The sequence below is a fragment of the Egretta garzetta genome, unplaced genomic scaffold (assembly GCF_000687185.1).
Source record: "Egretta garzetta isolate BGI_Z169 unplaced genomic scaffold, ASM68718v1 scaffold59, whole genome shotgun sequence".
NCBI lineage: Eukaryota > Metazoa > Chordata > Aves > Pelecaniformes > Ardeidae > Egretta > Egretta garzetta.
Window position 1 is genome coordinate 2,319,515 of NW_009267230.1, and position 11,237 is coordinate 2,330,751.

The 11,237-nt window shown below is 44.9% G+C and overlaps 1 protein-coding gene across 1 annotated transcript in view; it reads right to left on the reverse strand.

Moving 5' to 3' along the window:
• Positions 1-11,237, reverse strand: part of PDZD2 (PDZ domain containing 2) — a 149,335-nt gene that overhangs the window by 30,406 nt on the left and 107,692 nt on the right. Inside the window, exons 6-12 of the mRNA XM_035902745.1 lie at positions 9,517-9,628; positions 7,356-7,504; positions 6,605-6,724; positions 3,996-4,110; positions 2,209-2,282; positions 1,818-2,043; positions 640-757 (exon numbers count right to left, since the gene is read on the reverse strand). Of these exons, the coding sequence (XP_035758638.1) occupies positions 640-757; positions 1,818-2,043; positions 2,209-2,282; positions 3,996-4,110; positions 6,605-6,724; positions 7,356-7,504; positions 9,517-9,628 (914 nt within the window). The remainder of the gene's footprint in view (positions 1-639; positions 758-1,817; positions 2,044-2,208; positions 2,283-3,995; positions 4,111-6,604; positions 6,725-7,355; positions 7,505-9,516; positions 9,629-11,237) is intronic.

Sequence of the window (11,237 nt, forward strand, 5' to 3'; positions counted from 1 at the left end):
AAATGAAGCCTCCAGGAGAGGAACAGCAAACGACTTTCTGTCGCTTAATCCAACATAAAGCACAAGGGAACCCTAGGACTGATTGCTTCTCTCTCTTATGGTTGCTTAAAGACATCCAAACTCCATGACAGAGTAAATGAAATGGGCAGGTCAGCCTGCAACGATCCTGCCAGACAGACAGTGAGGGCAGAAAAGCACTGCTGCGGGCAGGGGCACAGTCAGCTGCAAGAACATCTCCCCCAGCTCTTTTTAAGTTTCAGGTGACTGAGCTTTTAGCAGAGCTCTGCAGATTTCCTCCCAATCTGGAGTCTCTGGCTGCAGCTCTGATAAAAAGACATGAGGCTGCACTTCTTGCTGCTCGCCTTTCTCAAAGGGTGCTATTAGGCTCAGTTTTCTGTATAGAGAATTAAAAAAAAAAAAAAAAAAAGCCCAAACCTTAATAATTATGCTGCTTCCAGCACACAGCATAATGTTTCCTGGGTATTTAATACCACTTTGGAATGTCTTTATTTAAATGTTTTCTTTCTGGTGATCTTTAAAGTATAAATCCCCTCCCAGCTACACCAACCAATTGGTGAAAACAAAGTCTCAATCAATTTTATTGTAAAACCACTCCAGCATGTTTCTGCTTTAACTAACCTTAATCTGCCATCCATTTTAGCCACTGATCCTGGGGCCAGGCTGTGAATGTATATCCCCGGAGAACTGTTTTCCAGCGTGAGACAACAGGCACCAATGCCGAGCCCAACCCCTGGCTCTGTGAAAAACAAAAAGTACAAAGAAAAGTAGCAGATTGTAATCGCACAGGACACACAAGTGTTTGTGTTCCCACATCCCATCTGAGACCAAGACTCATGTATTGTTTCAGGGTTGGCCTTAGGTGCAGTCAGTCAGGAAGCCAAGCCAAGTAGAAATCAGGATTGAAAATATCTGATCCTGACTGTTTTCTGAGATCCCTCACTCCCAGCAAATTTTCTGTGTGCCGTGGGAACCGCCTGGAAATGTCACACAAGGTCCGATCTGGTCCAAGGCACAAAGGAGTGGGGGCAGCAATCCAATAAAGATGCCATTTAAAATTACTGCACAAAACCTGAGCACAGATGATGCTGCCAGCTGTACTGCTCTCTTTTGTTAAACATCTGCATGGCATCCCTCAGCAAAGAGGCATGAAGAAAACTGAGGAGTTATCTCTGGTTCAGTGATTACCTCTGTCCACTTTCACCTTTGCTTTCCTTCAGGTAACAGCATTCCTAAAGTAGGAATTGATGGATGTCTTACCTTCTCTCTCCAAATTTTTAATCCAACCTTTAAAATCAGCATATTTTAAGCCTTTAAAATCGGCACATTTGTCCCACCACATATAGCATGTGCTCTGAGTTTATCTTGTGCAATTATTCATAATGACGGCAACCCTCAGGCGGGAGTTCAAGCAGCTCATCGGGGCAATTTTGAGCATTCTGCATGGCTTTGCCTTTCCCAGAGCTGCTCTTTGCAAGAAGGGCATGGCCATTTAGGCCGCTGAGAGGCCAATTCCCGTTTTGCCTGTTATCTCTCAGCCTCCCCCTTTCAGCAAAAAATCAGCAGGATGGACACCGACTGCTACCCGTAAGAGCCTCCTGACTCTGGAGCAGCAAAGTGTGGAAGGCGATGCTCTTTAAAGATGTTTGCATTAGAGGATATTTTTCTCCCCCATCCTGTGGTTTAAGATCAGATGGACACAGGTAGGTGACCTGAATATTAGAGCCTCTAGCCTATTCCCAAAAACTCACCAAAGAAGCAGGGATTCGTTCTCCAAGCCCACATCAAGGGACCCTCACCTTTATTGAGCGTCACATCCATGACAATCCTGTCCTTCGGGCCGGGTCCTTTGCGGCTGGAGGAGGAACCATCCGCCTCATCAGGGCCGGGGACTGGCGTGCCACCGCTGGCACTGGAGCTGGGGGAGCTGGAGCGGCTCAGCAAGGTGGGAGTCGCACAGGGCGTGAGGTTCGGGCTGCGCAGCCGCGTGCGCACCGTCAGGGTCACCACTCCTTTCTTCAGTTGCTGGAGAGACATCAGAGAGCCGCAGTAAGGCGACACGATACACCAACATTTGCCAGAAAACCTGCATACTGTAACTCGTGGCAGCAAAAGAATGTAAAGCCCAGGGTGCTGAATGGCACTGAACGAAGAGGTGCATGAATCTCTCCTGTAGCACATCTATGTTACCTTAAACCTCTGAATGGCCTCCTGATGGGTCAGCCCTTGTAGAGACTCGCCATTAACTTCTAGGATTTCATCCCCTGGTAATTAGATACAAAAAATGAAGTCAGCAATATATAGACTATAGAGATGTAAAAACCCTTCCTGTACATAAGGCGACCCGCTACTATAAGGATTCCAATTAACTGCTCAGTAAAAAACCTTTTACTGTTCTCAGTTTATTTTCACTTGTCCTAATGCCTTTACAAGTTAATAGTGATGAATTAGCAGAGTAAAGACTGTTCTTCAGCAGAGATCCTTAGCTTAGCATTCTCATACTAATAAGCTGAAAACACTATGGATTTTAACTGAAGTCTGAAAATAGATGCTTGTAATGTGAAGTCCAAAGGGACTACAAAACTCCCTTTCTTTTGTGTGTATCAGGAGAAGAAAGAAGAATCTAAGTGAAATGCTACAGCACATCACTCCAAAGCCTGTTCTGAGAAAAGTGGCCTTGCTGCAGAAAGCAATCGTGTGCTCTTACTAAACGCCTGTGGACAGAGAAGCGAGTAGCCCCCACACTGCAATAGCAAATGCCCTTCTCACCCCAAAGAACGTCCCATCACATTTCTACCTGCTTCCAGGTGCTGCATCTTACTACTTGCACCCAGCTGTGTTGATCTACCTTCATTTTATTAAAAGGAGTGATCAGCAAAGTGAGGAGGATTCAGATCTACTTTCTGCAATTTTACTTGCATCTGTGCAAAATCAGATGGGGCGATGCCATCAGCCAAGACTACCCTCCTCTCTTTTCCTTGCCCCAGTTAAAATAAAAAAAAAATTTAAAAAAAAAAGCGTATGTGAGCTCTGAATAGCCTGCAAAGGCTTGCTGGGTTTATGGCACAGCTGCTACTTGTTGGCTTCCCACGGCGAGTGCACAACCTATGCTGTAGGGATGAGAGCTTCCCTCTGGCAGTAAGTGTGAGAGTTGGCACCAAAAGCAGCCTCAAACACAACAAGTGTGATGAGATGTAATGAGGGGAATGGTGATATGAGAAGGAGAGTAGTAGTAGCACAGGAGCAGCTTTCTGCAGATGAGAAGTAAACAAACCCCTGCAGAAGAGTTGTAAGCCACTGCTTTAAACTCATGGTCACTTCATACTTCCAACAGTGTGTAAGAGTCTGTCCGGTGTGGGACTACTCAGACCAGGGTGCAAACACAAACTGAATAGTCTATACATCCAGCTCAGAGATCAGGACTGGAAAAGCAGTAATAAAATCAGGATATATATGCTTCTCTAACCAGCTGGGTGATCTTACTGCCAATTCTATCCTGCCTCTTTTCTTTTTCTGATTATGACTCTTACTTGTTGATCCTTGTCAAAATCATACCAAGAGACTCTGAGAGCACAAGGCCCCAGAACAGCCTCTCCCAAGCACGTCCCTCTGTATAACCCCTTCTTGGACCAGCACCTTGAAGCCAGATGTTGGTTGAGTAGATACTTTTCACTGCTATCAGTGACCCTCCAACTGAAGAATTGCAGCTTATGGCTTGGGTAAATACAGTTCACTGAAGAGGAAGGGAAAAAAACCCCAACATCATGCTGTAGTTTCCCCTTCCCAATATGCAACATAATCAAGTTAACTGCTATGAATGATCTTCCCCAGGATGGACAAGCAGGGTGTGTTACATCCTCCACAGCCTCTTGCTGATGGCCAGGTGCCTAAATAAAGCTGTACTTGAATTTTTCTGCTGGATTGAAATAATATCCCACTGTGGTCCTTTATATGCAGTTGGATTCTCTCTACCATACCTTCTTTAAGCCTTCCATCAGCAGCCGCTGCTCCATTTGGGAATATAGTCTTCACGAAAATCCCCATGCGTCCGCGAGCAGAATCCTGACCTCCCACAATGCTGAATCCAAGACCCTACAGAGAAGGCAGGAGAAGACACACAGCTGGCACCTTACTCTATTATCACCTGTGTGAGAAAGACTGCCGATAACGTACGAGACAAAGGGAAGATGAAAACCTAATAGCTGCTGCTGAATCACACCGCCATCTTACCTCTGCTTGCATTTCCCAATTTACTTTCACTCTAATATTAACACACCTACCAGCCCAAAAAGTAGCAGCAGGCACCATAAGCTGAAAGACAAAAATTCTATTTCGAGATTTTTTTTTTTTAAACACTGTGTCAATGGCTTTATGTTATCCTATTCCCATTTTAAAAACTGTAACACATTGCTCTTAAATTGACAGACAGTAGATTCCCACCCCTGAGATCTATATCCAGGATTAACTGTAGTTTTCTCTGCTGTCACAGATCCTGCGTTTCCTCAGGAAAAAGAAAAGCTTAAGAACATGACATAAGGTCAGTGCTGTAATGTCAGGAATGTAGCTGGAAGGGGGCTGGCGTGGGGGGACTGCCATGCACATGTACATTTTTAATTATTCTGGAGACATGTACCACGATGTATTTAAATAAATCTAGATCAATACACTCCCCAGGGCTCCATCTGTTAGCTCTTGCCCCTGCACTGCCCCGGCTGGCTGCGGGACTGTCTTGCGAAGCTGATCAGGGAACGGATGAGCACAGCAGAATGAACCTCTCCCCCTTCTGCTGAGCTATTTCCCAGCCAAATCACTTCCTTGATCCGTTCCCCTGCCATATTTCTCCTCTTGTCACCGCTGTACATGTATTTTACAGAATAAAGACAAAAGTCACCGACCAGGTGGACAAGGGAAGCGGAAAACTGTTGTGCTTCAGTGATCCGAAGCCAGGGTTGTTATTAGCACCTCAGGCAGCACTCTCCAGCTGAGGGATGCTGCCAGGGCAGGCACTAACACTGTGTTTACAACCCAACACGACAACCAGCTCTTTTGTTTTACTCCGTGAATATAAAGTAGACTACTGCAGTTATGAGCTCCTAGGAACTTGATAAGACATTACCGACTTCTAGAAAGGAAGCATCCCAGCTCCCCTGTGCAACACCAAATAACTCCACTACCTGTCTGCTGTGCAGTTGTCAACTGCAGAGCCACCTACGGAAAGCAGGAGGCTCCTCGCGTTCCCCTGCACGGACATAGCGGTTCTCCCCACGGCTCCCTGGGGTGGGCTGGGAGAAACAGGGCTGCAAAGCCACGTTAGCCCACCTTCCCAGAGAAGTGCTGCCACTCCATAGAAGAACATCACCCCTTGCAGATCTACCCACAGGTGAAAAACTGAGGGCAAACACCTGGCTCCCAGCCACCAACACGGTGGCTCTGTGGAAGTACTTCTCAAGTCCCAGGTCTGCAACAGAGATAATAAAGCAAACGCCGCTGTACGAATTGTACACAGTGCAACCCCTAACAGAGGCAATCGCTCAAAAAGTGGGTGAAAGGCAGCCAAAACAGCAGCTGTTTGAGGTGGTTCATGCCCACTAGAGTCTGCACGCTCCCAACTGCTCTGTAATGCCTTGGAGCTAATTGCAGAAAGGCAGGAGAGGGTGGCTTATCCCACAGGAAGAAATAATCTAATTCTTATGAGAAAAATGGGGTCAAAAAATAAGTACGTGAAAAACGAAGAAATATTTGCTTGGAAGTGTCATAAAAGACCTGAAGCTCCCAAAACAAGGAGAGTTACAGCAACCGTGAGTCAATCTACCGAGATAAGTCACTATTTCTAACTCTTTGCTAAACTTAAAGCACAACAAAGAATTTGTTTTGTATTTGAGCTTGAAAGTCAAAACAAGTCTTTTTAGTCCAAAACACATCCATCTGATGAATTTAAAGAGTATATCAGAAAAAGACATGCATATTTTTAGCATATTTAAACACTAGTGTGGATTGGATTAGGGAAAACAATATACACCTAGGTTAATGCTTGCCTATTTTTCCTTAGCATTCAGCCAGCTTGTATCTAGCAAATGTGCAGACACATTATTGGGTGGAGAAACAAGGACTCTCTGACCCAGAGAATTCAGTGCTCTCAGATAAGCAATCAACCAGGAACCTGTCTTTCGGTTTAACGCTTAATTTGCAGCGATTTTTTTTTTAATGTATCCAGATTCCACAGAGACAAAACATGCTTGTCCATAAATATGCATGCAAACAGGTACTCTTCTGTAGCTGCACCAACTTTGCATAAACATACATATTTATAGCTCTATTATTAATATTTGATATCTCAGTAATGACCAGATGCACCACATCAGAATGAAAGCCACCCCGCGTGAAGTGCGTGGCATGAACATTGCTTCCCCCATATTTAGCAGGCATAACTTTGGCATTTACATTTGAAAATGGGATTTGTTTATCATTATTGTTATTACTGTTATTGGCTACCCAAGAGCTGCTGGGAGTCCTGGGCATTGGAGACACCTCTTAAATGCCAGCTCTTGTTACCAGTGAGAAACCAGCCACATGCAGAAATCCTCACCTTGCCTTGTCCTTTCATCAGGACAATGTTGGAAATGATGGAAGGCTGGGTCAGTCTCCATGGAGATTCCACTTGGGCAGCACTGAAGGAACGGGTGGATTTCTTCACAATATGGTAGTCCTAATAAACATCAGCAAACAAGGGAAGTCGCTTTGATTGCTTGGCAGAGCCACTGGGATGTCATACTGGGAAAATTGTGTGTGTCGGAGAAGGGGGGGGGGGGCGGATCTTACAGATATATTCAGAAAAATGTTCAAGGGATAAAATCCTAGCTCATTACAGTCAAAGTGAATCTTGCCACAGTAATTTTCCCACATTTTGCACAGTAAGATCATTTTGTAATGTACCACTCACAATTTAAATTAAAAAGATTAAGGGTAGTCTCATGATATACTGAAGTCCTTATCTGCTACAAAAAAAAAAAAAAGCCTGTATCATCAAGTCATTAAAATAAAGAGAAGCAGCATTTTTTTTTCGTTTAAGCCCTCAGATGTCTAGAACTGCAACTCATAAGATCAGCCTTAGGACCTCCTGGCCACAGCAAGAACTAGCCCCCTTCACCATCTCCAGAGTGAAGAAGTTCTCCATAGGTGGCCAAGGTATCCCATTTTGGTGTCCAGGCCTGATTTCAGTCCCTGTGATGTACCTATGCAGCCTTGTTTCACCACCCTCGCTTCTACGAGCTCTAGACAGGTCCTGAAGGACTGAGCACAGTGAGGTGCTCAGAGCCAGCCCTTGCCTTTCCACCCACCTGCCTGGCTCCTGCCGACTCCAGCTGCTGGGGCAGAGAGTGCTTTCTTCCACCCCGGGAATATTTCACTGCTATTTCGTAACTTGATTCACCGTTTTCCACTGTCAGCTCATCGTCTTCTCCCACAGACTCCAAGCGGGAGCCAGCACCTAGGGAAAACCACAGAAATATGTCTTGCAAACATCTCAGAGCTGCTTCGTCCTCTCGCCAGCACGCAATAATCGCCTCCTGCAAATCCCAGCTTAAACAGTGCCGCAAAACAACGCTACACGGTTCCCAGCTGGGCAGTTATAAGCTGGTTTTGATCATCCTCAACTAAAAACTTTTCCTGCTGTCACAGGTTTTCTACGATCTTTCACTGATGCTGAAATCCTCAGCGCTGTCGCTCGTGGTAGTAAGGAAAAGCAGAAAGATAATTGAGCCAGTAGCTCAGGGACAGAAAAGAAATTCAGCTGTTCTCACCCAATGGCACTTGCCAGCGCACTAAGCTCTCAAGCTTCATTTATTTAAAATTAAAAGACCTGACACTATAGCAGTATTCATTTCTGGAGGTGTCATGTCACTTTGAGGGAAATTTTTCTGGAATGGAAAAAGGAAAAATGTGCCAAATAAATGCTATTTTCTTTCCTTCTGGCAATGATCCTAGTTGTCTTAAAGAGGAGAAGAGTGCAGAGTTCACATTAGAAACAGAATTATTTGTCTTGAAGGACATCCTGTAATTAGCTGCAGAGTATCCCGCTCCTCGCAACAGGGCTCCTCCAATTCTCATTTTCTCCAGGGTCCCCACAGGATCCACAGTCACAGCAGTTCCTGCACATTTATCCTTGCCATTTGCCTCACCATGCAGGGAAGGGCCATTAACCCTTATTTTACAGATGAAAACCCAATACACAGACAGGCCAGGTTCACTGAATTTCATGACGTGGCTTTAAGATTACTTTAAATCAACGTAAGTTGGAGCTGCCACAGAAAGGGGCAGTGCTGCTTTCCCTTCGTCCTCACTGCCCTGTCCTTACCCTGGGGATGGGGCTCACAAGGCATGGGCTGAGATATACCCACCGCATATTTGCCCAGGAGAGCCCCAGACCTGTTTTTTGCCACCTTCTCCTTGCCCAGTGGCTGTGCCAGCATTGCTGCCAGTGCCAGGGAGGGATGGAGCACAGAGCTGGGGCAGCCGCTTGTTTTCACTCAGCATTAAGGCAATTCTGCTGCCCCATCCCTAGGCAAAATTTGTACCCACTGCCCAGAGTGCAATTTAAACTCCCTCCCTGCTTTGGGGTGTGAAATTGCCTCCAATTTTAAAGCTCGCCTTCCCCAGGGAAGTAGCACACTGCTGCTGCACACAGCCAGGACAGCTACCTTGGCAGGACCTGGCATCCCGGCACTGCCTTCACTCTCAAATCCTCCTGGCATCTACAGCTATCTCTTTCCCATCACCTCTCCTCTCTTCTTCTAGGAGAACAGTTATATTTCTGTGTTTTCTGCCCGTCTCTGAATGCAGCTTCCTTTCCTGTGCTGCAGCCCAGGCTTGGGACCAGGCTGGGGGATGCTCCAGGCTCACCCACAGCCCAGGGGCATCAGCGCCCATGGGAACCCGGGCTGGATCCCCAGAGAGCCACCAATACACAGCCACAGGGGCTGCAGGCAGACAAGCAACGTGGAGCATGCTAAAAATATCTGATTAAATGGAAATTAAGGTAAACATAGGATGGAGGGAGACTTGGAGAGTATTAGGGATGAGAATGTGATTGAGTTCTGCACACAGGTTACTGTTAAGACTTGGGGACAAAGCAATAGAAAATTTCCGGAGATTTTGCCATAATGGGTATTTTGGTAAAAGCACATTGAAACATGTCTACCACCTCAGTATTAGAGCACTCTGAAATATATAGGGAATGTAGATGTCAAAAAAACAGAGGCAGAGAAGGAAAAAAAAGAAAAGAAAGAAACTTCCAAAATTTTGCTTCATCTTCCCGTCCATACAATAGTTCCAACTCAGGAGTCTGAATGCAAACATCTTACAACTGGGATTTTCCTTCCAAATTAAACTAATATGATCTCCAAAGGAAAGAAAACGTATCTCACTTTTAGAGAGCTAAAATAAGTATGCAAAATAAAAATCTTACTATTGCTACATTACTATTTATCAACCCAGCTTTACCTTGGGATCGACTTCTGTATTTCAGTATGCCAATTCCCAGAGTTGGACTCTGGTTGTTTCCTTTGGACACTTCTGCACAAGCTGGATCTTGAGACTTCTCAGTTTCCATCACCTAAAAAAAAAATTCAAAAAACCCCAAAAACTTATTTACTTGAAAACCAGATAAATTGATGGAATTCCTCTCATTTTCACTAAGGGAGAAAAATTCCACTACACTTCATCTTTTTTTTCCAAAACGTCATTGTATTAAGCCAGCACACACTTCTGTAAGTCATTTTCAGCAACACCTTTGGATGTTATTGCAAATCTTACTGACAGGTACAGGTACACCTCAGTATGGCCAGAGATCCTCTGCAGGGTACCACACTAATGCCCCCAGAGCGCCTCCAGCATCCACAGCACCTCATTCAGGTGCTTTCACATGCATTTTAACAAAATTTTAATGTAGCTTTTACTGCAGTTTGTTCAGCTCAGGGAGCTTCCAGAGACATCACCTCTTTATAAGAGAAAACCACTTTAAAAAAGTGTTGTTTTATTGTTAGTGTTTGGAGCTGAATGCTGATGCATAATGGATGAAAAGTTAATTTCATAGAAAGTTATGAAGATTACACAGCTCAGCCCTTAAAAGCCTGGAAATGCTTGATGTAAATTTATATGTGGACTCACAACCCTGCCACCCCTCCGTAAATGCACCCAGACAGGAGGAGTCTGTTTACCTGACGCTTTTGCCTAGATGCAGGTGACAATACAAGGTGACAACGTACAGCAGCACAGCCACATGCACCCACACAGTCAAGGATGAGCAGACCCGTCCCCGTGCAAAGCCTGTGAAGGCTCTCCCCGACCCATGTGCTGTGGAAGACCATGGTGACTCCCTTCTCCACTCGCTGCTTCCTTTACTGAGCTACAGCAGTCAAATTTTCCGAGAAGTGACACTACACACAGCAATCCTCGGCATGCTCCCCATGCACACACTAATTCTTTTGCACATTCACCCCATCACTCATCATGCATCCTCTGCGTGATTGTTCAGACAGCTCATGGCAAGGACAAAACTTCCGATACCACCACTTACTGGTTGCATTATACTTTTAATGTACTGTATCAACTGCTGGAAGCCAGTCTAAAAAAAAAAAATCCCACCCAAATGACCAAACGCTCTTACTATTGAAATAATTTCTTCTCCCACTATTCGAGCTTAAAAATAGCAGGATATTCCTGAGAGCCTGCCTCCCATCCCCCAGTCTCTCTTATCCCCAAACGAAGAGAGCCGAAGTTTATCTTTTGCCAAGAGTCTAGATTTTTTGATTTCAGTTTAAAGGGTAAAAACTTCAGGAAAAGATAAAACTGGTAGATAACAGGAAGCTGGAATGGAAACTGCTTTTTATTCCTCCCTCTTCAACCTGAACAGCTACACACAGTTTGCACATCCTAGCTTGTTCTTGCTGATTTTTCAAGACATTAAAGCAACTACTTCAGAGTCCACTTCTAGTATCAAATGCTTTGCAGCTCACAGCTCCACGTAATAGGATTCATCTAAAGAAGAAAATAACTACATCAGTTTGAGACAACCAGTGCTTACGATCTGGCCATCCTAGTGAGGGACTCATTACAGGAAAGATGTAAAAAATCAGGTCAAAAAACCCACCAAAGAGATCCAAACCATCGGCGATTAGGCCACAGCCACAGTATAGAATCATAGAATCATAGAATCATAGAAT